The 23,162-nt window shown below is 38.2% G+C and overlaps 1 protein-coding gene across 1 annotated transcript in view; it reads left to right on the forward strand.

Moving 5' to 3' along the window:
- The window catches only part of LOC121962789 (myomegalin-like), a 73,127-nt gene that overhangs the window by 6,220 nt on the left and 43,745 nt on the right, over window positions 1-23,162 (forward strand). Inside the window, exon 3 of the mRNA XM_042513092.1 lies at window positions 2,772-2,839. Coding sequence (XP_042369026.1) covers window positions 2,772-2,839 — 68 coding nt within the window. The remainder of the gene's footprint in view (window positions 1-2,771; window positions 2,840-23,162) is intronic.

Below are 23,162 nucleotides of genomic sequence, written 5' to 3' on the forward strand. Positions count from 1 at the left end.
CAAAGTTCAAAAATGCAACTACTCTAATAGGCTTGGGCATTATCACAGTATTAAGGTATAAAATAAGCATATTTCCAAAATGTGAACGTACTGATTTAAGGCTTAGACATTAAGATGTGATTTGGTTAGGATTACAATTTGGACAAAGGGAACTCATTATGTCAGTGAGGGTCCTCACAAGAACAGTAACACAACTTTTGTGTGTGTGTGTTTGCGTGTTTGTACCAGTGCGTCATTCATATATTATCAGAGTTGTGTAATATTTTGTACCCTGGCCTGCCCCAGGCCTCCATCCAGAATACTTACTCTACCTTTATGCTACAGAGCACCTTTTTAATAATATTTAATGTGCTGCAATTTTAAGGAACCGTCAGAAATCTGTGCTCTGCCAAAGCGGTCTTGATTACACCCCTCGGGAACTGGCACTCAACCCCCCCCCCCCACACTTCTATTTTACTGCGAACGAATTGGCCCCGCATTTATAGGAATAAAACACAAACTATTGTACAAATCCCTCCTGTGTGGAGTTTTCTGGAAACGCTCCTGGCCTTTTAGAGATGATAAGTTTGGCTTTGAGACTCCTTAAGACCTCTGGATGTTTTTCAGCTGGACAGGCATGTACCATGTCGGTTCTGTGTGTGCGTGTGTGTAGACATGGCTCATATCCATCCAGGTTTAATAGGGTTATAATGAGGCGAGGGCTGATCAAGACGTCTCAGAGATGCAGCTCACAAAGCCCACAGGTGTTTACATTTCAGCTCTGTTCTCTTTGACTAATGGTTCTCAGCAACAGTGGAGCTATTTTAAACAGAGGCATTCGGGATTTATGAGGATTTTTAAATAGTGCCGTTTACAGATGAAATGCATTTATTTGCATTAAACACAGTCTAGACAAACCCGTTTTGTGTGCGCTTTTCTGAAATTGCTGCAATCTCCGCTCAAGGTTTATGTATTAGCTTTTTCTAGAGCTGTCAAGCCATATCACATGGTCTTCATCAGCAAAGGAAGTTTAAAACTAGCTGAAATGAAGAAGTCCTAAAAGTGCTCAGAATGATAGAAATGTCTATATCTTCAGTTTCAAGACATCAAATCAACTTTCACTGGCTGATGAAAACCATGTGATACGGTCAAAAGCTGAGTGGAGATTTCTTTTTTTTCAGTCGCTGAATTAACTGGTAACATCAACATGACTTTATTTAGTCTGTTGCATCAGGTTTTTCCATGTGTCACAGTTCAGAGGCCAGATACAGTAACAGTACCCCTGAAAATGTTTGTGTCCCCATAGAATGATTCAATGATATCTTGAAATACGCACATGCAAATTAGCACTTCACTGTGATGTTACATGCTTAAAATACAGTCCTAAGGAAAGTCTGGTGTTTTGGGGCCAGTTCCTTGTTAACTCCCATCAGGGCATTGGTCACATGATTGCAGCCTTCCAAAATACGTGGGTCATGCATTAATTTCTGGCTCAATTTATGTACAACGTAGGGTGCGCTAACTTTCACAGGAAAACGTACAATCTGTTTATGAGAACAGCATGAAAGTTTTTTTTTTTTTTTTACTCATTTATCGGCTGAAGAACACACAATTTTATTGATCTCCCCTAATTCAGAAACCAAACTGACATGCATATCTCTGTTGATGAGGACAACCAATCATTTAGGAAAAAGGACGACGGAGAACTCACATTGGACAAACCAAGATATCCAGGCTCTCGTTAGTATTTGCGGACAGGAGCTTGAGGTTACAGCAGTTAAAAAGGTGTAACGCAGAATTTCTCAGACAGAAATAGTGATAAAACACACAGCCGAAAGATGAAACTAAGAACAACTGAACAAATAAAGGAATCGTAATGAGCACTGTGGAGTAACGAACAAACTGCGAAGTGGAGCTGAACACCACTGACCAACTCATGCTGGCCCCAGGAGGACCAGGATTCTTTGTTGGTGGATAAACTTGTATCTTATGATCACAAAAATTTAAAAGCAATTGTATTATGGGGCTGCACAATATGTCACTTTTTATATTGTTGTCGCAGGGCAAATTATAGATAAACACATTGCAAAAGACTGAGATCTTTGAATATGGCATCACTGTATTCAGTTACAGTCTGTCTGTAGCCGCTATTCAGCCACCATGCTGTCAGCCCTCTGGCCAGTAAGACAGAGCTCTGCAGTCAGGTATGAACTGATCAATATTTGCACACAGTGAGGATTATTATAGTAGTGATAGCATAACTGTCCTGCATGGTTTAAGGAGGAAAGTGAGACAAGATGAGTGGAGACTAAAGTATCAATGCCAGAGAGGAACTGGAACCCTAAAATAAATAGCCAACAAGTGATGCTTAGGATACAGGAGAGATTGTGGCAAAATATGTGTTTATTTATTGCAAGGGATAATTTAATTGCAATATTTAATATATCGCAATTATGTATTGATTTTTTTCCTCAAATTTTGCAGCCGTTGTTGAATGACAATGTTTTTTTATTGTTGTCTGCCCCACAATCACAGTCCTACCAAAGATCACCTAAAAATGGCATAGATGGTACTACTGTTACCTTTTTAATGAAATATAAATGAAATGTCCAAGTTTCGAAAATAGACTGGACATTTAAGGAAGAAACTTACAATGAAACCTCACAAGGCTCTCAAATATCTAGGCCATGGGAAGCCCAGAGTTACAGGTTGTTAAAAAAATATATATATATTTTAAAAAAAATATATCTTTAGTTTAATTTATTAACATCTTTCTTTTTCTATGTGTGCAGATTTCTCATGTGATGAGACAGATAAAGGCCCACCGGTACAGATGCACAGCCTCCGAGAGTTTGAACAGGTAAGAACATGCTCTGATACAAGCTGTGATCTCACCTTGAGACTCACATGATGCATGCTAGATATTGCAGGAATTGTGATGAGAAGATGGTTAAATAACTTAGCAACATAAAGCGAGTGTTTCTGCAAAACAACATGTGGAAATAAGGCTCCACTAACGTAGTGCTGTGTGTCCAGGCTTGTCTCTGCTCTGTGGTAATCACTATGTAGGTTTGTTTGGGAAGATGATGTGGCAACTGAAACTCTGCATGAGTCAAAGATTTTCCTCCTCTCCCGCTGACTCTCCACAGTCCCTGCTATTCTGTTTTTTTATGCTGTAATACAGTTTCTCTCATTGAATACACACATAAATAGAAAATAAGGATCTTGCAACTCCAGGTTTTCCATCATCTGCCCCTGGTTCTGATTCAGGTCATTAAGAATCAAGCATCTGCCAATACCAAATCCCTATCGATATACATATTTCCCACATACAGTAATACAGCTGCAATGCACATTTAGAGGTCTATATTAAATGGAAAGATGTGTATTACAGCATAGGAGGTCTGCATTAATCCAAACTGTCTCTGGTTACACTACAGTACTTGTTGATAGCAGTTATGATTCACTGAAACTGCTGAGCGTAGATTATGTGTTGGTGCGGCCATTATTATTGGATGTTAAGAATTGATTTCGGTGTTTTGATGGAGTGACATAAAGTGGTTTTTATCCAGGAAGTAATGGGTTACAATCAACAAAGAATTGGAAAACTATCAGATTAAAAATATAAAATATCAGTCTCAGTGCCTATCCTGTGGATAGACTCAGGACTTTATGTTGTCCCTCCACCCACACTGGACAAATTGTCATTTTAATTCATTTGCCATCTTACTCAAACATAGCCCTAATAGCCCTAACTGGATAGTGCAAAACACTTTTCCATTGCGAATTGAATACATGACTTTTAAAATTGCTGAAAAACAATTTAAGATCCAGTGTAAAGGATTTATGGGCACATTTTGGCAGAAATGGAATATAATATAATAAGAATGTTTTCTTTGGTGTATAATAACCTGAAAATAATAATTGTAGTTTTTTCGTAACCTTAGAAGGAACCATTTATAACTACAGGGTGTGAACTATAGGAGGAGGAGGCAGGTTCAGGTCCACAAAGGCCACCATGTTGCTATGCGATGTTTCCACAGTAGCCCAAAACAGACAAACCAAATTCTGGCTCTAGATGCCAGATGGCTCATTCTAAAAACCTCCTGAATGTTTGAATCAGAAATAAGGTTAACACAAATTAGCACATACTGGACATCTACAATGTGCCAGATGCATTGGGAAATCACTGATTTGTAACATAAAACTGCTTTATTCAGTGTTTTTACCCATTTTAATCATCTGGTCTGTTTGGTTTGTAGAGGAGGAGACCTTTGTGGATAATTTGGATCCTGATAATTCTAACCAGGAGAAATTCTAGCTGGTTGCAATATGCAATTCTCACCACTAGATGCCACTAAATCCCCCTAAATCTGACACACTGGACCTTTAAAACTGAGCTTTTCCAAAATGTTTGTTCAAATGGATTCATTTATACGTCAACCTTTCAGAATCGTGTCTGACATATACTGTCACTGACATATTTCTGTGTTTCAATTATTTAACCACTCTAGTAAATTGTGACTTGAACACAGCTTCCCTTGATGGCATTTATGACCTATGATCACATTACAGCCATCTGACAACAGACACAGACAGAGATGTCAACTACAGCATCTGTGTTGTGTTATTGGACAGATTTACCCCGCTGTTCATCAGATTGCTCTGCATTATGGCTCTGATAGGACCATTAAGTTATTTCCTAACAGCCTTTAGCCTTAAAACACCAGAAAAAGAGGAAATTTAAGCTTTTTTTGCTGTTCTATTGTCTTAGTTTGGAAGCAAACTTAACCATAATTTGAAATTGAAAACATGTATACCATAACATCTTTTTGACGACCAAACAGCTATTTCAAAAGTATCCATATTGTTGTGTGTATGGTTGGCAGCAGGTATTCATAACCACAGCTAATGTCTCACACAAAGACCAAATCAAACGTTAAAGGAGATATATGAATGCATAAATGAAACCCACATATGCAGACGTATTTTCAGAAGTTGGATCAAGCATTCTGCACGAAAAGCCGCACAGCTAAATCCTGCCTGCTCAGTTCTGAACATTGAAGATGAGAGGCGTACTTTCCCTCTGGTTCTGAGCCAGAGTAATGGATTCTGGGAGCTTTGCCAGTTGCATTATGGGTCTGATATAACTCTGGAGGTGCTTGCTGCAATTACCCTGTCCCCCTTTTAGTGAAGGACAGAGCTACAGAGGGAGGAGGTGCTGTTTGGAGTAATGCTGAATTAATGTGGAGAGTTTTGCTTGTATTGGGGAAAAGGTCAAATGATAGGAAATATGAAACTCCAGCAGGATGAGATCAGATCCGCTTGTTACTGTAGGACAAACTGTCTGATTGATTCCAAGACACAGAAAGCAGCAGCAGAAGAAAAACTAGACTGTATTTTTTCGCCACTTTGACTTTTTAAACAGGTGGTAATTTATAGAATCGAGGGGAAACGTTTTAAAGGCTTTGCATCACACCTCATTTTACTCCACTTTGACTCCTCCTGTGCAAACTTTGGCTCGATCTATAAACTACATGCGCACGTCCTGAAGGGTTTGCTGGGTTCCTTCTAACCAAATAAGGACCTGTTGTACTGCTGCAGAGTGGCGGCTGCCTTTCTCTGCAAGATGGACACTCAGTACTTTTACATGATGTTAAAAAAATGTATTATTTTCTTAGTCCGACTAAAACTGGACTTTTAAAATATGTGTGCAATATGTTAGTTTGACTGAAACCGTACAAAGTCGAATTTCTCAAAGTTGGACTAACACGATCAGATCATTTTCCTCTTTCATGTATACGCCTCAACCTAACTTGAACTGGCTGAGGCGTTCTGGGCATGATTCATAGTTGTTTCACCGGGCTTTGACCTTGAAGTCAAACAGCATAAATTTATAGAAGAAAGGTTGGAAAAACAAAAGAAGGAGAATGAAAGGAAATAAAACAAAGTAAAAGTGTAAAATAAAGCATAAACCACGTATAAAATGTACAGCGCCAAAAAGTTATCCATGTTGTCACCGTTTGACCTGCAACCAGCTTGCCGCTTGCTAACTTGTCTGGTATGTGACATAGTATGTCAACCGGAAGAAGGTCCAATAGCAACTAGCTGAACGGGGGCATATCGCCACCTACTGTGATGGAATCAGGCATACCTCCATCAATAAATTGATTCTCCCCCGTGCTTGTGAACTGAGTCCAGTTAAATGTCCTAAATTATCTATAACCGTAGCTCCACTTAGCTGTGCATGTAAACATACTGAGTGATCTATATCTCTGGCTAGTTTTATGTGGTTATAATGTAAATCTCCCTCTCCTGAGGTGGGAAAAAACACCATACTCACCATGACATCTACATGCATGTAGCCTTCAAGCTTCATTTTAAGGAGTTATATGCCAAAACGTTCGTGTTATAGCTTAGTGTTTTGATAAAGTGTAAGACTTGCCACCCCAGAGATAATAAATAGGGGAGATAATTAAGGTCTTGGGTGTGGTGTATTATGACCTCTGAATCATAATTTTCTGACATGTTAGTCAAAAAAAGGTCAGACTCATAAATTAGGACTAGAGTTTTAGTTGTTGTCTTAGGATGGATGTTCTACACTGTGTACGTAAAGATGAAATTAATAACTTTCCATCTTACCTTCTGCAGCATAGAGATATATCAGATAATTTTTGGACTACAGTAAAGATGGCAGAACCGCTGAAGAAAAATGATTCTCTCCCACATGTGGAAACCTGCTGTTAATGTAAATCAGCCGATACAGTATGCCATATGTAACTGTGCTGATATTGTACATTTTTTATGCATGAAAGGACTTTACTGGCTTTTTCAACAAGAGAAGTTGAGTCTGTTTAAATGTGGAGAATGACTCCAGCGTGTGATATGTCACAATGTAGATCATTTGTCTGTTAAAAATCAATGTGGATACCAGCTTTAAAGGAGCTGAATGTCACATTGAGAGCATATCTATAATTAGGCTGTTCTCATAAACTCAGTAGTCAGTAATTTGTGCACACATTCTTGAAGGCTGTAATCAGGGTTTCCGAGTGATCTGTGGGAAAGCAAGTTGGGGTGCTAAAGGTGTCACAAAACCTGATTTCCCCCAAGTCCGGACATTTCCTCAGGAAATTCTCTAGGAGTAAGGTGTTGAACTATGTAAACTTTGAGTTCTTTTAAGGTGCATCCTCACCATGTTTATTTTCCCAAAACCTAACCACTGTAACTTTAATTGCCTAAACCTAACATCTGATAACTTTAATTTAACTTCACGTTAAGGATGTAATGTCATTCGTGGGACGCTAATGGGAGTGATTTTCTGCACAATCTCAAAAATAGGCTGCATGCTGACGTCCACATAGGCATCCATGGTGACCTTTGCAGATGTGTGCAGATAACGACATTACATCACCCAGACCAAAGTGGACCCACATGGATGCATGAACCATAAATTGACCTGTCTAGGCCATGACTGCCTACATATAGCTTTCAACATGGAGGTGGCTGACCCAGCAACTATGAGCTAACATTGCAAACTGCATGAAAAGTGCTAACAATAGCAACAGTGCTGGCAGAGCTAACAGTGTAACCTGGTGGACATTATGCTTCTGCGTCAAAGCTGTGAGATGGCGATTAGCTAGCCAGTGGGATGTAGGGGTTTTTTTCTAAGCATTTTTCGGGCTTGCTTGGAGAAAAAACAGTAATGCCAGAGGGATGTACACACTTGGACTTCCATGCACAAACATGTGCGAATGGCCAGACCAACCATGGCAGAGAACAGAGAAGCTAGGATCACAACACACAGATTTGATACATTTTGTTTCATTTCCGTTTCTGCTCGGGATAGCAGAAAGTTGTTTGCTGCTATATTAATGTTCTGAATGTCATGTATAACTCCTTTAGGTGGGTAAAATGCATCTTGAGCTGGTAAACAGCTTGAACGATAAAGCTTTGTATTCTCAGAATGAAGAGAGATTTCCCCCGCAGCTATACGAGCAGAGGCAGAAGGCTGAACTTCTCGCTGTTGGTTGGAGGCTACAATTTAGTGTGCAGGCAGCTTTCCTTTGAAGTTTCCCCCTGACTATACCACTGAGGGATGAAAGGATGAGTCATGCTATATATGCAGACATACAGCACAGACGGCAGACTGGGAGACAACCTAAACAGCAGCTTTGTGTGGAGGGCTGAGGGGAAATGGGCTGAGAATGCTGATGTTGTGTGTTGGAATTACAGCCGATGTGTTGCAAACCTGCAAAGATCCTTTAAAAAACAGCAGAGCAGTGTTTTTACATGTTTCACACCATTTAGAACAAATTGTTCTTTGAATTTACCCTGCTCAGTTTTCCAAAGAATATTGGAGCATCTTTAGATGTTTGAATGTGATTTCCCTGCCTTTGATACAGAAACTCATGTCCATGTTTTTCACTGCCTCAACAGTGCAGAGGCTTGAAACCTGTTTTTGTAACCTCATAGACATTGGAAATCATGTCTGAGCTTTGATGTTGAAGTTTTTTCCTCTTTGCTCGGTGGCAGATTCATTTAAAAGTCTGTAATAACAGCACACACACACCCAGTGAGAGGAGTCTTGTACTGAGCGACTGAAAACAGCTCATTAGCTCACAAGCTAGCATCTCTCAAGCACTGTGACTGTCTTACAAAGCAGAGTCACATCTCACTGTCAATGCTGTCACTTGTGGTCTGAAGAGATATGAGCAAGACTACAATTTCAATAACTTTTTTTAACCAAACATATTTTGAGTTGTTGTAGGAGAAGCTAAAGTTATTAACCCTTTGAAACCTAGGCAAGTTGACTTGATTTCTTTGAAAAATGTCAGAAGAGGGCGGATGAACAACAAAAGAAGAAATAACTCAAAAATTGGCAAGAAATTAGTAAAAAGTACAAGAAAATTACCTTAAAAAAACACATAACAAAAAAGTGCTTAAAATATGTGTTAACATGATTTTAAATACATAGTTTAAATACATAGTTATGATAATTATGAGCATGGTATTTCCCTAGACATTTTCACTTTTAAAAAAATCTAAAATTACTAATTTCTTGCAATTTGTGGAAAATTGTTTTTTACAAAGTTGCTTATTTACCATTTTCTCTTATTTTTGAAAGAATGTACCAGTATGGTGGTTTTAAATGTTATGTTTCCATCACTGTGGTTTGAAGCCGGAGCCAAATAATAACCATTACTACTGCAGTCATTTGATGTGGGTGTAAAAGCAGACTATAACCTTTCTTATTACATATAAGAAAAACCTAGACATTAGTGGGTTTTTTGTGCTGTGGGAAATGGGCTTGAAGCATATCAATAGTATTTTTGAAATACTATATATCTTCCGCCACAGTCTAGCCTCTGCAGCAACACTGCTGCTTAGAGCGCTCCTGTTAGTATATTAGGGAGAAATCTCATCGTTATTGTTTTTGATTTGACTTTATTGTTAGGAACTTCCACTGTCGCAACTATTTATTTTTTTGCCACCTTTTCTTTATGAATTAACAAGAGCAGATGATGACATGCACTGCATTGTGGAAGACTCAGAATTATTTGCAAAGCAGACAATGATATTTATGAATCTCATAATCTCCCATTGCAGAGTCGGTCTTACTCCAGCAAATGTTCCAAGCCCTTAACCTGTAAAGCACAAATTACACTTTACAAGGACTCCATGGAACTTTGGCACCTGTTATCACTCTTTTACATTCAGCATTGTAGAAGCTGCAGTGGAAAATGTTAATTTGAGTTTTGATAGCATTTTAGTGCTAATTCAGAAGATGCTTGCAGCTTCTTATTGGATGTTCTTGTTTAAATGTGAGAAGGATGTTATGTCAATCATAGCTAAACCTTTTTCCCTTGAGATGTGTGTCTCGAAACACAGATGAGGCACATGAATTCTGGTGGTAAAACTAATCCAGTGACAAATAGAGCTTCTAAATAGGGGTAGACAGATTATCAGCCTGGCCAATAATCGGGGCTGATGTTTCTATATTTGGCATTTTGCTGATTATCTGTTTCGTGGTTTTATTTAAATGATCCCTAGTAAAATTAATTAATAAAGAAGTGTACATTTTACACTCAACCAACACCAGGGAAAGCAGTCTGCAATACGTGCAAATAAAGTGTCAGCATGGGAGGAACTTTTACTTTGTAAAACCTCAGGTAGCTATTTTTATTCACTGATTTTTTAATTTAAATGTTCACGAAACTTAATTTTTTTTAATGTTAAAAAATTGAACATTTTAGTTTTGATGAAACATTTCCTAAATGCATTTAAACAAAGTTTTATGTTGGAGTTTGTTATATTTCAAATTCTAAATTTTGACAAAAATATTATTATTTTTTTGTGAATGCATATCAGTTCCAAATATCGCTTATTAGTGTCACTAAGTACTAATAATCGGTTTTAGTATCAGCCCTGAAAAACCAATATTGGCAGACCCCTACTTCTAAAACATAAAAAATTGTGTTCGCTGTGACTGTGCTTAAAATTCAGAAACGGAGTGAACTGGCAAGAAACAATATTAAACCTACGCTGTGAGATTTTCTGGCCAGAGTTCACAATGTAATTTATCTGATTTCCATCAGCGCGGCCGCAGTATTTAGAATTCAGACTCTCAGACTATAACAAACGGAAACAACTGATTTTCAATATCGAGCTGAGACATAACAGTCAGGCTCTTGTCTGCAAATGTTCCACATTCTGATGGAGCAGATTAACGTTTGTTGACCTTCCTCTGCCTCCGTAGTTTTACATTAAGTTTTCCTGACAGTGGTAGCGTATGTTAGTCCTCTCATCTTAATAGAGCAGTCTGCATTATTGAATCCAGGTTATGACTGTGTGTGTGTGTGCGTGTGAGTGTGTGCGTGTGTGCGTGCGTGTGTGTGTGTGTGTGTGTGTGTGTGTGTGTGTGTGTGCTGTGTGTGTCCGTGTGCGTGCGTACAGTTTGTCCTCTCTCCACATTTGTGCAGTTTAAAGAATCAATCCTCCGGCAGGCTGGTTGGAAGAAACATGAACCTGCCAGACTTGCGTTTGTAACTGTCAAACATCCACGTTCTGCAGGCCTGAGGTTTTCGTAAAAAAAAAGAAAGAAAGAAAAATCACCCAATCAAAATGCCCCTTTCTCAAATGGCCTTTATTAGTCCGCAGGAGAAATTGAAAGCACATGGCTGCACATAAATGTGAATTCAAACCGACCACAGAGACACTTAGATTGATAGAAGAAGGGGGAGGATTGCGTATAATTTTGGCCATTAAAACCTCAGGACAAATTAGGGCTGTTAATCTGTTATTTTGCCCTCGGTCTCAGTGTTCACTTCTAAAAAAGCCACATACGCTATGAAAGGTCTGTCAGAGTTGGATTACCATTACCAGAGTGGCAGTAATGGAGCATTTTCAGTATTGTACAGAGACCAAAATGCAGAGAGAACACCGGATCCTGCAGCTGACAGCAGGCCTGGAGAAGCGAGCATGTGATTAAAGTGGCACATTTCTTTTAATTCCCTTTATCTCCATTGTCTTTTATCTCCTCCTCGCTTCTTGTGCTCCCCTAGTTTTTGTTGTGGCATTTGAAAATAGGTCAGAATACTGTGGATGTGTGCGTGTGTGTGTTCAGCCCTCAAGCTGTTGGCTTCAATTCAGTGCTTTATGTAGCTCATATCTCCACACACTTAAACCACAGGAGCAGCAACACAGGATAAAGACAGATGATGCTGAATATGTACTCTCTACCTCATATTGAAAATTGTGTAACTCATCAACATATCATCCAGTTTAAGGTCTCCTTTTTTCTCAACCAGTTTGTTACAATAATATTCATTACTATCAAATTTCTGAAGAAATTTTAAGTGTGGTTTTTGCTCAGTGCATGTTCCAGGAAGCATTTAGTGGTTTTCGTGCACATTTGCTGCCACTTTGTGTTTTTAATCCAAATTAAACAATACAAAGAAAGAAAGATGGAAGATACATAAAACCATATTCTGATCTGAAGTCCCTATCAACTGGATGTTTAGGGAAAGATGAAGGCATTGGTTAAATAAGTTATTCCCAGCTGCCACCGAACATCAATATGTAGTCAGAAAGACTTTGGGCTCTTATGTCAGACATTTCAGACACGTTTACATTTTGGTTTGAATTAAAACTATTTTGACAATATTTTAAATGTCTAACGGTGTTAAAATTTCACATTGTGTGGATGTTAACATTCTGAAATTATGCCGACGTTGGGTTTTGTTCTCTTACCACTAATTGTCATTAGGGTTGGGTTTGGGGTTTGGGATCAACGTCAAAATGACATAGAATGCTGACAACATTATCTATTATTAGTACTCTACATCATATTGACTTTGGTATTTGACGTCCTGACATTAAATTTTGGGCACCCAACGTCACAACCTAAATTCAAAGAAATCTCAATGCTTATGACATTGGTGGCCAGCTTAGTTGTTAAGATAAGGGGAGCTTTGTTGTCATGTTTACAAAATAACTACTTTCTTAAAGTTTTGAACATTGGTCAAACCAATGTTCGGGGTTCTCACATGTTTTCATGTACAAAATTTGAAAGCTTTAACATGGCTTGTCAAGGACCAAAAATAAAATTTTAATGACAATTCACAACATATAACTCAAAAACAGCTATATAGTATACTTTACTCCAAATGTTAAATATTATATGAAAATTATATAGCTACCTTTTTATTTCCAATTCCTGTTCCTTTCAAATACTTAAAACTGCGGGCAAAGTCAATGCATCGGCCTTCAAAACAAAACAAAACAAAAAAGCTGTCATGTTTGCTTACGTGATCGTAAACAAAACATCATACATTGACGCTTAGTACGTTACATCAGCAGCGACAGTTGTTGTTTGTCTACTGAAGATTATTATAACAATTAATTTTACTGCATACAACAAAAATCCATAGCTTATCCAAGACTTTAAATGGTTTTAGCATTTCCATGAGTTTTCTAGGTCTGGATGTGATTTTGAGGTTTCATGACTTCCAGGTTTCCCATGACTGAGAACCCTGCATGTTGACTGGCAGTTTGAGACTTGTAACTAGTAGCAGTCTCCCGTGTTAATGTCTGATATTTTGTCTTTGTCAGATTGATGCTAAATACTTGATAGGCTGTTATAAGTGTGTTGTATGCAGAGGATATTAGCAATACTTGCTGATTGGTTTACCAGCAGTCTCTATGGCTTTTGGGACAATTGTTTGTGCCAGGAGGTTGTTAAGGTGTTGGTCTTCAAGGCAGTTGTTGTAGTGCTGTGTATCAGTCTAAATCATTTTGGTGTGAGTTGCAGAGTGTTGGAGATATCGGCCATAGAGATGTCTGCCTTCTCTCAAATTTAATGGACCAAATGGCACTTGGCATGTGGTGCTCAAAGAGCCAAATAAATAAATAAAAAAGTGAATGGACTGGCATGCTTAGTGTGTGTTGCTCTGGGGTGGGTTAAATGCTTAAAAACATGGAGCCAAAAAGAACCAGCTTACCTTAACTTGGTGGAGTGGTCTTTAGATGCAGTCACACGCACTGTTGTATCGGAGAGAAAAAGAAGTAGGAAAGAATAGAAAGGTAGGAAAAAAACGCTGTCACTCTTCAGCACAGCGGTCTTCATCAGGGTGTTGTGATCCTCCACAGGTGTGCTGGCATATAAACGCAGGTAAATTTTTCCTTGTTTTGTTGTCACGTGACATCTTACATCCTGTTACGTGGTTGGAGTAAATATATATATATATATATATATATATATATATATATATATATATATATATATATATATATATATAATACACAGTCTTTGTTCTGAGCAGCTTCATGTAGGAACTATTTTGTTTCTACCATACTAAACCTACCAGTTGTATCACTGTGCAGAAGGAAGTGTGCATCTACTCTTGGTTGAGAGGCTTATGCTCCTGTTTTTGGTTTTTCTTGTTTTGTTTTTTCTTTTTATGCTTTGAGCACCACAATCTGAGTGCTATCTAGTTCATTATATTGGAGAGAAAGCAATCATCTCTACGGCCTATATCTCCGACACTGATTTGGGAGTGAACTGTCCAAGCCAATAGTGTTGCTCATCATTTGCTTTGAAATTGATTTGAACATTTGATTTGGTCATCGCACTGCTGTGTGTTTCCAAGTGGCTTCCATTTGCTTAGGTGGGGTTGTTAGAGCATTTAAGGCAGACTTTACGCAACACTGCAAGGTGTGTTTTCCAGCAAAAATACGCATGGAAGAAAAAGTATATTGCTCAGCAAGCGAAAATAGTAATCATAACCCAACCTCAGCTTGCTCCCCTACTGCATATTCTCACTGGGCTTAAACACAATCCAGCAGGGCACTCATTTAGGCCTTAAAAAATAACAGGATCAATCTGCTTTTAGTAAATTCATACATGGCTTAAAATGCTCTACCAAAGTAAAGAAGAACATCGCCAAGGGAAAAAACAATAAAACCCAACTGAAAGTTAACTTTGCTGCTTTCATAGGTGGAACATATCTGCATGTATTATGGTGTTTTAAAAGTTAAAAAAAAAACAACAACATTTTTTTAACATTGTTGGAATCGATTGGAGAAGTTGGAATGATGGGAAATATCATTTTAATAAATTATAATAAATATATATAGTATATATAGTTGAGCATGTAGCCATCACCTAGGGAACTGTGCTATACGACACACACTATATAAATAAATACTGATGAAGATGAAGGGATAGAAGAGAGTCTGCAAAGAGATGGCGGAATCAAATATTTGGGAGTTTTTGGAACCACAGACTTTATTAGGGCAGTGTTGATGAGGCGTCATATGAGTTTTTGATTTGGCCACGTGGCTTTTAGTGAGAGAATGGAGCAGGAAATAAAACAGACAACAGGCTCGGGGAGGAGGAGTCAAGGACAAAGAATGGAAACTGAATGAGTTTCGGTCTCTTTCATTAAAATAACATCTCTGAGCAAGAAAGAGGCTTTGGATGTGTTGTAGTAAAGGAGAAAAGAACAGGAAACAGAAGCTGTTCGGCTTTGTAAGAGCAGATATTTTCAGTCTGTTCTCTTTATTCCAGGAAACACCGTCCATACCCAAACAGTCCTCTGATACTGAAGTATGATACAAATTTCCTCCTCTTTGGTTCTCTCAAATCTCCCACTAAGAATAGATATTGATGTGAGGATGTCTGTCTGCGCCCTTACCATCTTACACTGCAAAAAATCTATCTGCAGTTAAATCTGAGTGTTGCTTTTTTTTGAGCTGATCAATGACAAAAGAAACAGGTGCATGGACTAGATGAGTCTATATCTAGCTTTAATACCTGCATCATTTTATTATGCATTAAATACAATAAAACATTAAATTTATTATTTTTTAATCAAATTTATGTGTTGAGCTCAGTGTAAATTTGTCTTTGGCTTCACCCAAAGTACAACAAATCATGAATAATAAAAAAAAAAAAAAATTGTTTCCTGATGGAATGATTTTGTGTTCAATATAGCATAGGAAATTATGCTTATGCTTGTTCTGGCTCTTGGGGGCCTAAATTGACAGCTAAACAGGAGCAGCTCAAACTCTTGAGTGTAGTGTGTGAGGTTCTGCAACTCTGTGTTTGGCATTCTTGTGTACAGCTCTGTCAAATACCTAAATACCTTAATGACATAAAACAGTATATGACTATTATCTGTTATGTCATAGATGATTCATGTGAAATTACAGTTACAAGTTATATCATTGAGCAGGACATGGACAGGATTGGAGCACTGTAACTGAACTCCAGTTGTATCTCCAGTTTAGGTGATTTTTACCTTCACAAAAGGTAAAACCTTTGGATCGGCAAAACTATCACAACATTTTGAAATGTTTGAAATGAAATTTTGCAGTGAATTATGGGAGGTGATATGTGACTTAATTACTGCTGTTTTGGAACAATGATGTGCTCTCAGTGCTGTCATGTGATGTATGACACAAGGACAAGAGTGTTTGGTTGTGTGAGTCAGTGCTCAGGGCACTCACGGCATTCCCTGCAGCATCCTTATTGCTACTTCTTACCTTTAATAAGGCTATTCAAGATGATGTTTGTTTTGACTATCATGACTAACAACAAGAAACAACCTAAGGCACTATTCTAATCAAGGCAAGAGAGGAGAGAATATTTGAGAATTAATGCAAACTATGGGAAAAGAACTGTGACTTTGAAGGAAGTAAATGTATGAATGGATCCCATCATTTTCTTTAATGCAATGAGTGGGAAGCAGATCATGGGGTTAATGTGGCGTAATGATGCGGAGTGTATTTTTTTGCAGTGCATCCGGTGGATGAGCTGATGAATGTTAATGGACGTGCTGACAGCACAGGAGTCAGTTTTCACCACAGCAGCACTCAGACAGACTGCAGATCGATACACAGCAGCTCAGCTTTCAGATCAGCCAACCAGCAGATCTGCCCCTGCACACACACACACACACACACACACACACAAAAAGAGAGAAATGTTCTCAATGGCCAGTTCCTGGTTGGGCATGACAATTACCTTTCTTAATCACATTTGCTCTAGAATCTTCCAATATGTGACTGAGCACTGACACACACAACCTAACACTCTTGTCCTTGTGTCATACATCACATCACAGCACTGAGAGCACATCATTGTTGCAAAACAATGAAATCAGCTGTTATTGAGTTACATATCACAGCCTATAATTCCCTGCAAAACCTTCAAAATGTCATAAAAACCGAAAAGTTTTTTCGGTCCTCCTCTGTTCATAGAGGAGCATAGAGAAGAGGTTTCACCTTTGTAAAGGTAAAGATCACTTGAACTGGAGATACAAAGATCTTCCCTGCATTATAGTTCAGTAACAGTGCTCTGATCTTGTTCGACTTTTCCTGCTCAGTAATATAAACCGTGAATGCCTCATCATCCTCATCACCAGAGATTTATTTCTCATAACTTTGTGTTACTGTAATGTCACATGAAGCACCTATGACATAACAGATGATAGCCATATACTGTATTATGACAGAAAGGTATTTAGGTATTTGACAGAGCTGTACATAGGAATGCCAAACACAGAGTTGCAGAACCTCACACACTACACTCAGAGTTTGAGCTGCTCCTGTCTGTCAATTTAGGCCCCCAAGAGCCAGAACAAGCATGAGAAATCTTTTATTTCCTATGCTATATTGAACACAAATCTGACTAGCATGAGGATGCAGCTACTCTGCTAGAAACAGCATGATAAGAATAAATGTACCCAAAATGATTGTTTCAATTATTCATTTTTGTGTCTGACTGACCGGTTCTATCTGAACATACATGTCAGTGATCATAAGCCCTAATCTGTAAACATAAGCTGTTTCCCCTACAATATGTACCTATAAAAGTATGAACTAAGATAAATTCTGCATTACTATCTTGTGACCCTACAGTATGTTGTAGATCAAATCTAGTTTTAAGACTTAAATTATTTCATTTTACATTGTGCTCACATGATGCATATTCCTAAATAATAATAGAGAAAAAGTTGTGTAGTGGTGGAGTACTGGACTTAATTGACCCTTGCAGGTGACAGTGTACAAGCACAGTACAGAGCAGGTGCATAGGTGATGGATAAGGCAACCTAACAGCAAACACTTGCTCTCGTCCCCCTTGAACAGATTCATCTGATCATTTTAATCGTCGGAGCAATTAAGACTACAATGGTGGATTTTAACCACAGTCATCTTCACTTGCATAATGTAGCCTAATTAAGATGTCATCAGCATCTTGTAGCATCTGTTGACTATTGAGGGATTTTTCAAGGAATGTGATTGCTGAGGTCAGATAGGCTGCAGAGCACTGCACCAGCGCCACCATCTGGACAGAGACTGACTGAGAGGTTCCTAGTTGAACTTGTTAATTGATTCCAGGCGTGTGCAATAAATTCATGCTCCTCTCCAGCGGGTCAGAGAAGACATATTGACTTGATCACGGCGTCGGTCATGGATGATAATTGTTCAGTTAAAGTGTACAGTAATCTGCTCCCAACACACTCCCAGCAGTAACACAGCTCCACTCCGACTATTAACGTCAGGCTCCGGCTGGAAACACCTGACACACTGGATATCTGTGTTTCATTTCTGACAAGCTTGTGTCTTATTCAACACGTATGTCGATGTGAAAGAGGCTTGACATGGCAGCAAATCATCTGCTGTGCCTCAACATGATTTGTGTTTTGTCTGATTCATCGATCTGTGTGTGTGTGTTTGAATCCTTTGATGATCCACACATTCAAATATGTTTTCTTAATATTGTTGACAATATCTTCCAGTGCTCAACTGTGTGTTATTCAGAATTTATTTTTATATTCTATCTCAATATCGCCGCTTCCCCGAGCCCTCAGATCATGTGGAAGCAGTTATGAAAATAGGCAAAGAAGAAGAAAAAAAGTCTTTTTATGAATCAGTCTTAGTAGCAGAATAGATCCTACAATTACCCCCACAGCATATCCAGGCTTTAAAAACCACAGTCTAAATACACTCTGTACATCTGACCAGACAGAACATTACAGTGATGTTAACATGACCTCATGAGACTCAAAGCGCCATTCATGAAAGCTTGTTAACCCTTTGAAACCTAGGCCGACATCACTTTTCTTTTTTTTTGCTGCATTCACGGCTTTTACAACAATTTAAACCTTTGAACCCTGAGCAACTTGGTTTTCTTTCCAAAACACAGGGGAAAAAAGCACTGAGCAACTTGGGATGAAATGTCCTGCAAGAAACTGTTGAAAAATTGTCATAATTATATGATCAAAATTATGCTATAGAATTCTAATATGATTTTTTTTTTTTTTTTTTTAAAGATTTTAAGCACCTTTGTTTTCCTTTTTTGCTATTTTGTGCAGGAATGTTGCTGTACTAAAAAAAAAACAAAGACATTTCTCTCAGCAACTCTTCTAGAAACAGCATGATAAGATGAATGTACGCAAAATGATTGTTTTCATTATTCATTGTATCGTAAAACTCTGAGCACACAGCTGCAGCACGCACATTAGGTCACCAGTAAAGCTGCATTACAACATCTAATAGCTTTATATAGCAATAATTCTTAAACATTAGCCTTTGTTTCACTTCCAAACAAACCACAGTAGCTTTATGTGGACTTAAATCTGGTCCATTTGTATATACTGGTAGTAAGTCTAAAATTAATTGCTATTAGTCACATTCAAAGAAAAAAATCACATCAATAAATTAACTTTAAAAGCACAGAGAAATTATTCAGGTTTACATGATAAAAAAAAAAATGACAGCAGGAAATGACAATTAGACAACTGTAGTTTATTTAAATTTCTTATGTGATAGTAGCTACTTCATTTAACTTTATTGTATATTGTGTATCGCGATATAGCCTTAAAATATTGCGATATTATTTTAAAGCCATATCACTTAGCCCTACTTGGTAGCTATTGGTAGCTATCCCCAAGCACCAAAGACTATCAGTTTACGTTTTTTCAGTTATATTCCCCAGTAGTAGAAATTGTGGACAGTGGAAGTAACTGAGGAAATTCTCCCTGATTTGTAGTTGCTATGCCTTTGGGAAAATGGAAAATGATCTGGTTATCTTTGTGTGACAGCTGCAGCAGCAATATCACTTGAAAATGTTAAGAAATAAAGATTAGAAATCCAAGCATATGTTCAATGACAACTTTCAGTTCTCCAGTACTAAGATATCCAGCTTTATGGAGTACCGTATGTGTGTCTAATAACTCAGCAGTGTTTGCTGTCTTGCAGCCATGGTTTTAAAAAATGTCCTGTGCTTGTTCTTCCCCCTGCAGTGAGAGCTTTTTATTAGGATCGCCATCTAATCAAAGTCAAGTTTGTGGGCCTAAATGTTACACAATCGGAGCTTTTAACTCAGAGTGTACGAGTACACAATGTTTCCAAGGCCAAGATACACAAAGCATATAAAAATCAAATGTTGATTCACCACGTCTGCCTGAGTGAAATCCATGGAAAGCCGACCAGTTGGAAAGATTTGACGGTTATCCTCCGAACTGGCGACCGTGACGCATTTCTATCAAACACACCTATTCATTAGGAGAGGAAATTGAATCTAGATTTATACAAGGTTCCTTTTGTATCATTTGAGTCTCTGCTCTGGTTGTTAGAAGGTGTGTTTCCCATCAGCCGGCTGGTTGTTGTAGCTTATTACTGATGAACTGACTGATGGTCTCCATTTGTTATTTCTTTTATAGAGTCTCTCTGCGGGCTGGTAATGGCCAGATCTGTGTGTAATCAAAGCCATCTCTTCATCTACTCTTCTCCACCCTTCTTTCTCTTTCCTCTTTTTCTCTCACAGATACATTCTGCAGATTCCCTGTCTTCTCTCCCTCCTTTAAATCTCTTTCTCTTTTTCTCTGTTGGGATAACTTATAAAAGGTTGTGAAAGAGCGACATGTGCAGTGCAGACCTTAGAACAGACAGCCCTCCCTCCCCTCCTCACATACCAGAGAAAACACACCCCTTTGCCAGAGAAAAGGGAGGAAAAATTTATGTTTGAAAAAAAAGAAATCTTAACTTGGAACTGGTATACGCACCCATGTGTCATCATTTATTTCCAATGTAGGGTTCCTGGAATCAGCGCATTAGAACGGGGTGTTGAAATCGAGTGTTTTTTTCTGCTGGGCTTTGGGGACAGGTGCTTTTTGGTAAAACCCGCTGACTTATCGGTGATTGAGAGAGCCTTTAAATGGAATAATTGCTAGCATAGGAGGAAAAGGAAGACCAGGAGCAGCAAGTGAAACTCCTGATTTTCATCAGCCACTCTCTTTCCTATTTGAAATCTTTCCTCTTGTCTTTTTCAGTCTCTTAACTCCTCCATGTATCTGCCTCTGTTTCTCTTTAACGCTCTTCCATTTGATCTCATATTGTCTGTCACTGACACTCTTATTAGTATTTATAAGTTCAACCACGACTCAGCAACTTCTTTTCTTACATAATCAGTCTGCAGGGCCATGCAACATGTTCTCAAGTCTGATTAGATTTCCAGCAGCCTTGTTTTTTCCTGTCCAACACACAGGCACATGTTGCTTCAAAGAAAACAATGAATGTGTAACTAACAAGTATTGTGTGTGTGTATATCAAATTCTGATACATTTTCTTTCCCTGTACCATAAAAGCACCATTGTCACACAAAAACTAAAATCATATCAGTGAGCCACAATAGGCAGGTTTTCATTACAGATTTCCACAAATCTTAGGCGATATTTTCGAAATACCAATAAAACGCAATTGTGAGATGACTGCGTTTCCTTTGAGTGAAATTATGTGACTTCTCCTCTCACGATAACATTCCAATAAGCATGGCGATGGATGTTCAAAACATCAGCCGCTTATTCTTATTGCAGCCGCCACACTAGCCGTCATTATTTCCAATCCAAGGCCATGTAGGTGATTTATGTGAGAGACAATGGAAAGGCAAGCCACTTATATGTGGGAGCGGCCACATATAAGTGGGATTTCGGGGAGGTGATAATCCACGATTTCACAGAGGAATTGTGGATTCAAAACTTTCTGATGATCGGCTCAACTTTTAAAGAGTTATGTGATGCAACAACATCTCTTGTAGCTCCTGCTGCATCATGAGGGAGCCAGTTCCTACTGACAAGCACACAGCCATAGCATCATGTGACCTATAAAAAGTAAAAAAGTGTTTCCATAGCAGTTATATGAAATAAAGCTTTTTCAAAATTCCACCTTGTGCGAGTGTAAAAACGTTTTTGCAATAAATTAGAGTTTTTTCAAAATTGATGTGTATCCATTAAGTGTATTTTATACTCACAGTTTCAATTTGTGCAATTTGAGGCTTAATAGAAACTCACCTATTGTTGCACTGGGTGCAGGTTGCTGTCATGCACTGTTCGTGTATACCTACAAAAAGTATTGCACCAGAATTCATATATAGGCCGTGTTTAAGCGAAGGCTGCAATTATGTGACAAATGCACTGAAAAAAGGTTAAGGACAGCCCTGTCTCCTAGAAATTAACTAATTTGAAACAGCAAATATGTTTTAAGGGAAACATGCCGAGTGTATTATGTTTTTCAATAACATAGTGAGGAAATCATCTTATTTCATGTATGTGGCAAGCTGAAAAAATATTGATTCCAAATGTATCAGCAAAATGTTCACTGACAACATATTTCAGTGGTTTCTGGCAAAGTAAGCAATCTTGGAATACACTATCCACACAAAGTGACTATAGCGTTGTTATTTTAATTACCCTTTATATGAATATTTATCCAAAATTACAGCCTTTCCCATACCTTGACGAAAGTTTATTTGATGCCAAAACCTAAGAGAGGAGTCTTTTGTTATTACATTTCCTATCAAAAATGTACCCAAATCAGGATCTTTTCCTGACCTTAACCACAGAGCTTTTGTTTCTGAAACCTAACCTCAGACAGAAAACTGGATGCAAACTCAAAGTTTTGTTGTCAAGGTCCAGCACTTTGTACACCCGCTAACTCCACCACTACCTCCTTACAAAACCTTTACCATAGAGGAATATTCTGTTTTTGTTGCCATAAAGAAACATTGTCACCAAGCATAATCCAGGCAACGATTATGTTGCAAGAATGCAATTAAAAAAGCAGTTACATACAAACATTATTTCCAGGAGATAGAGTTGAGAAGGAAATAGTATAAAAAAGCAAAAGTCATTGGGAGGAGGCAGATTGGGGTGGTGGAGTGGTCAAACTAACGCTAGACTTCCCTCCAGGAGACCAATGTTCATGTCCTGTGTGAAATCAAGTGGGCTTGATTTATGGCGTGTCATCACTTTGTCATGCCAGGCTAAGTACGTAACTTCACATTAAGTTTGTTAATGTGTCAACGCCCAACCAATATTCTTCTCCTAAACCTAACCTAAAAAGCTTTACATTAAGTATGTAACTTTACATTGTTATAACGTGACAATGCCCAACCATCATTCTTTTCCTAATTTATAAGATGCAGTATTATACAAACCCTTGTATGAGGATATGTTGCTGGGTGACATGTTTCTTCATTACCATGAACACACACTGTAGTTTATTTTGACTCAATCCCACATACAAAGTCCTGCTGCCACAAATTACTCACTAGAACACCAAACGTGGATTAATCTGCTGCTGCACTGTTTGTTTGATAGAAGCTTTAAAACTATATATTT

The sequence above is a fragment of the Plectropomus leopardus genome, chromosome 3, assembly GCF_008729295.1.
Source record: "Plectropomus leopardus isolate mb chromosome 3, YSFRI_Pleo_2.0, whole genome shotgun sequence".
NCBI lineage: Eukaryota > Metazoa > Chordata > Actinopteri > Perciformes > Serranidae > Plectropomus > Plectropomus leopardus.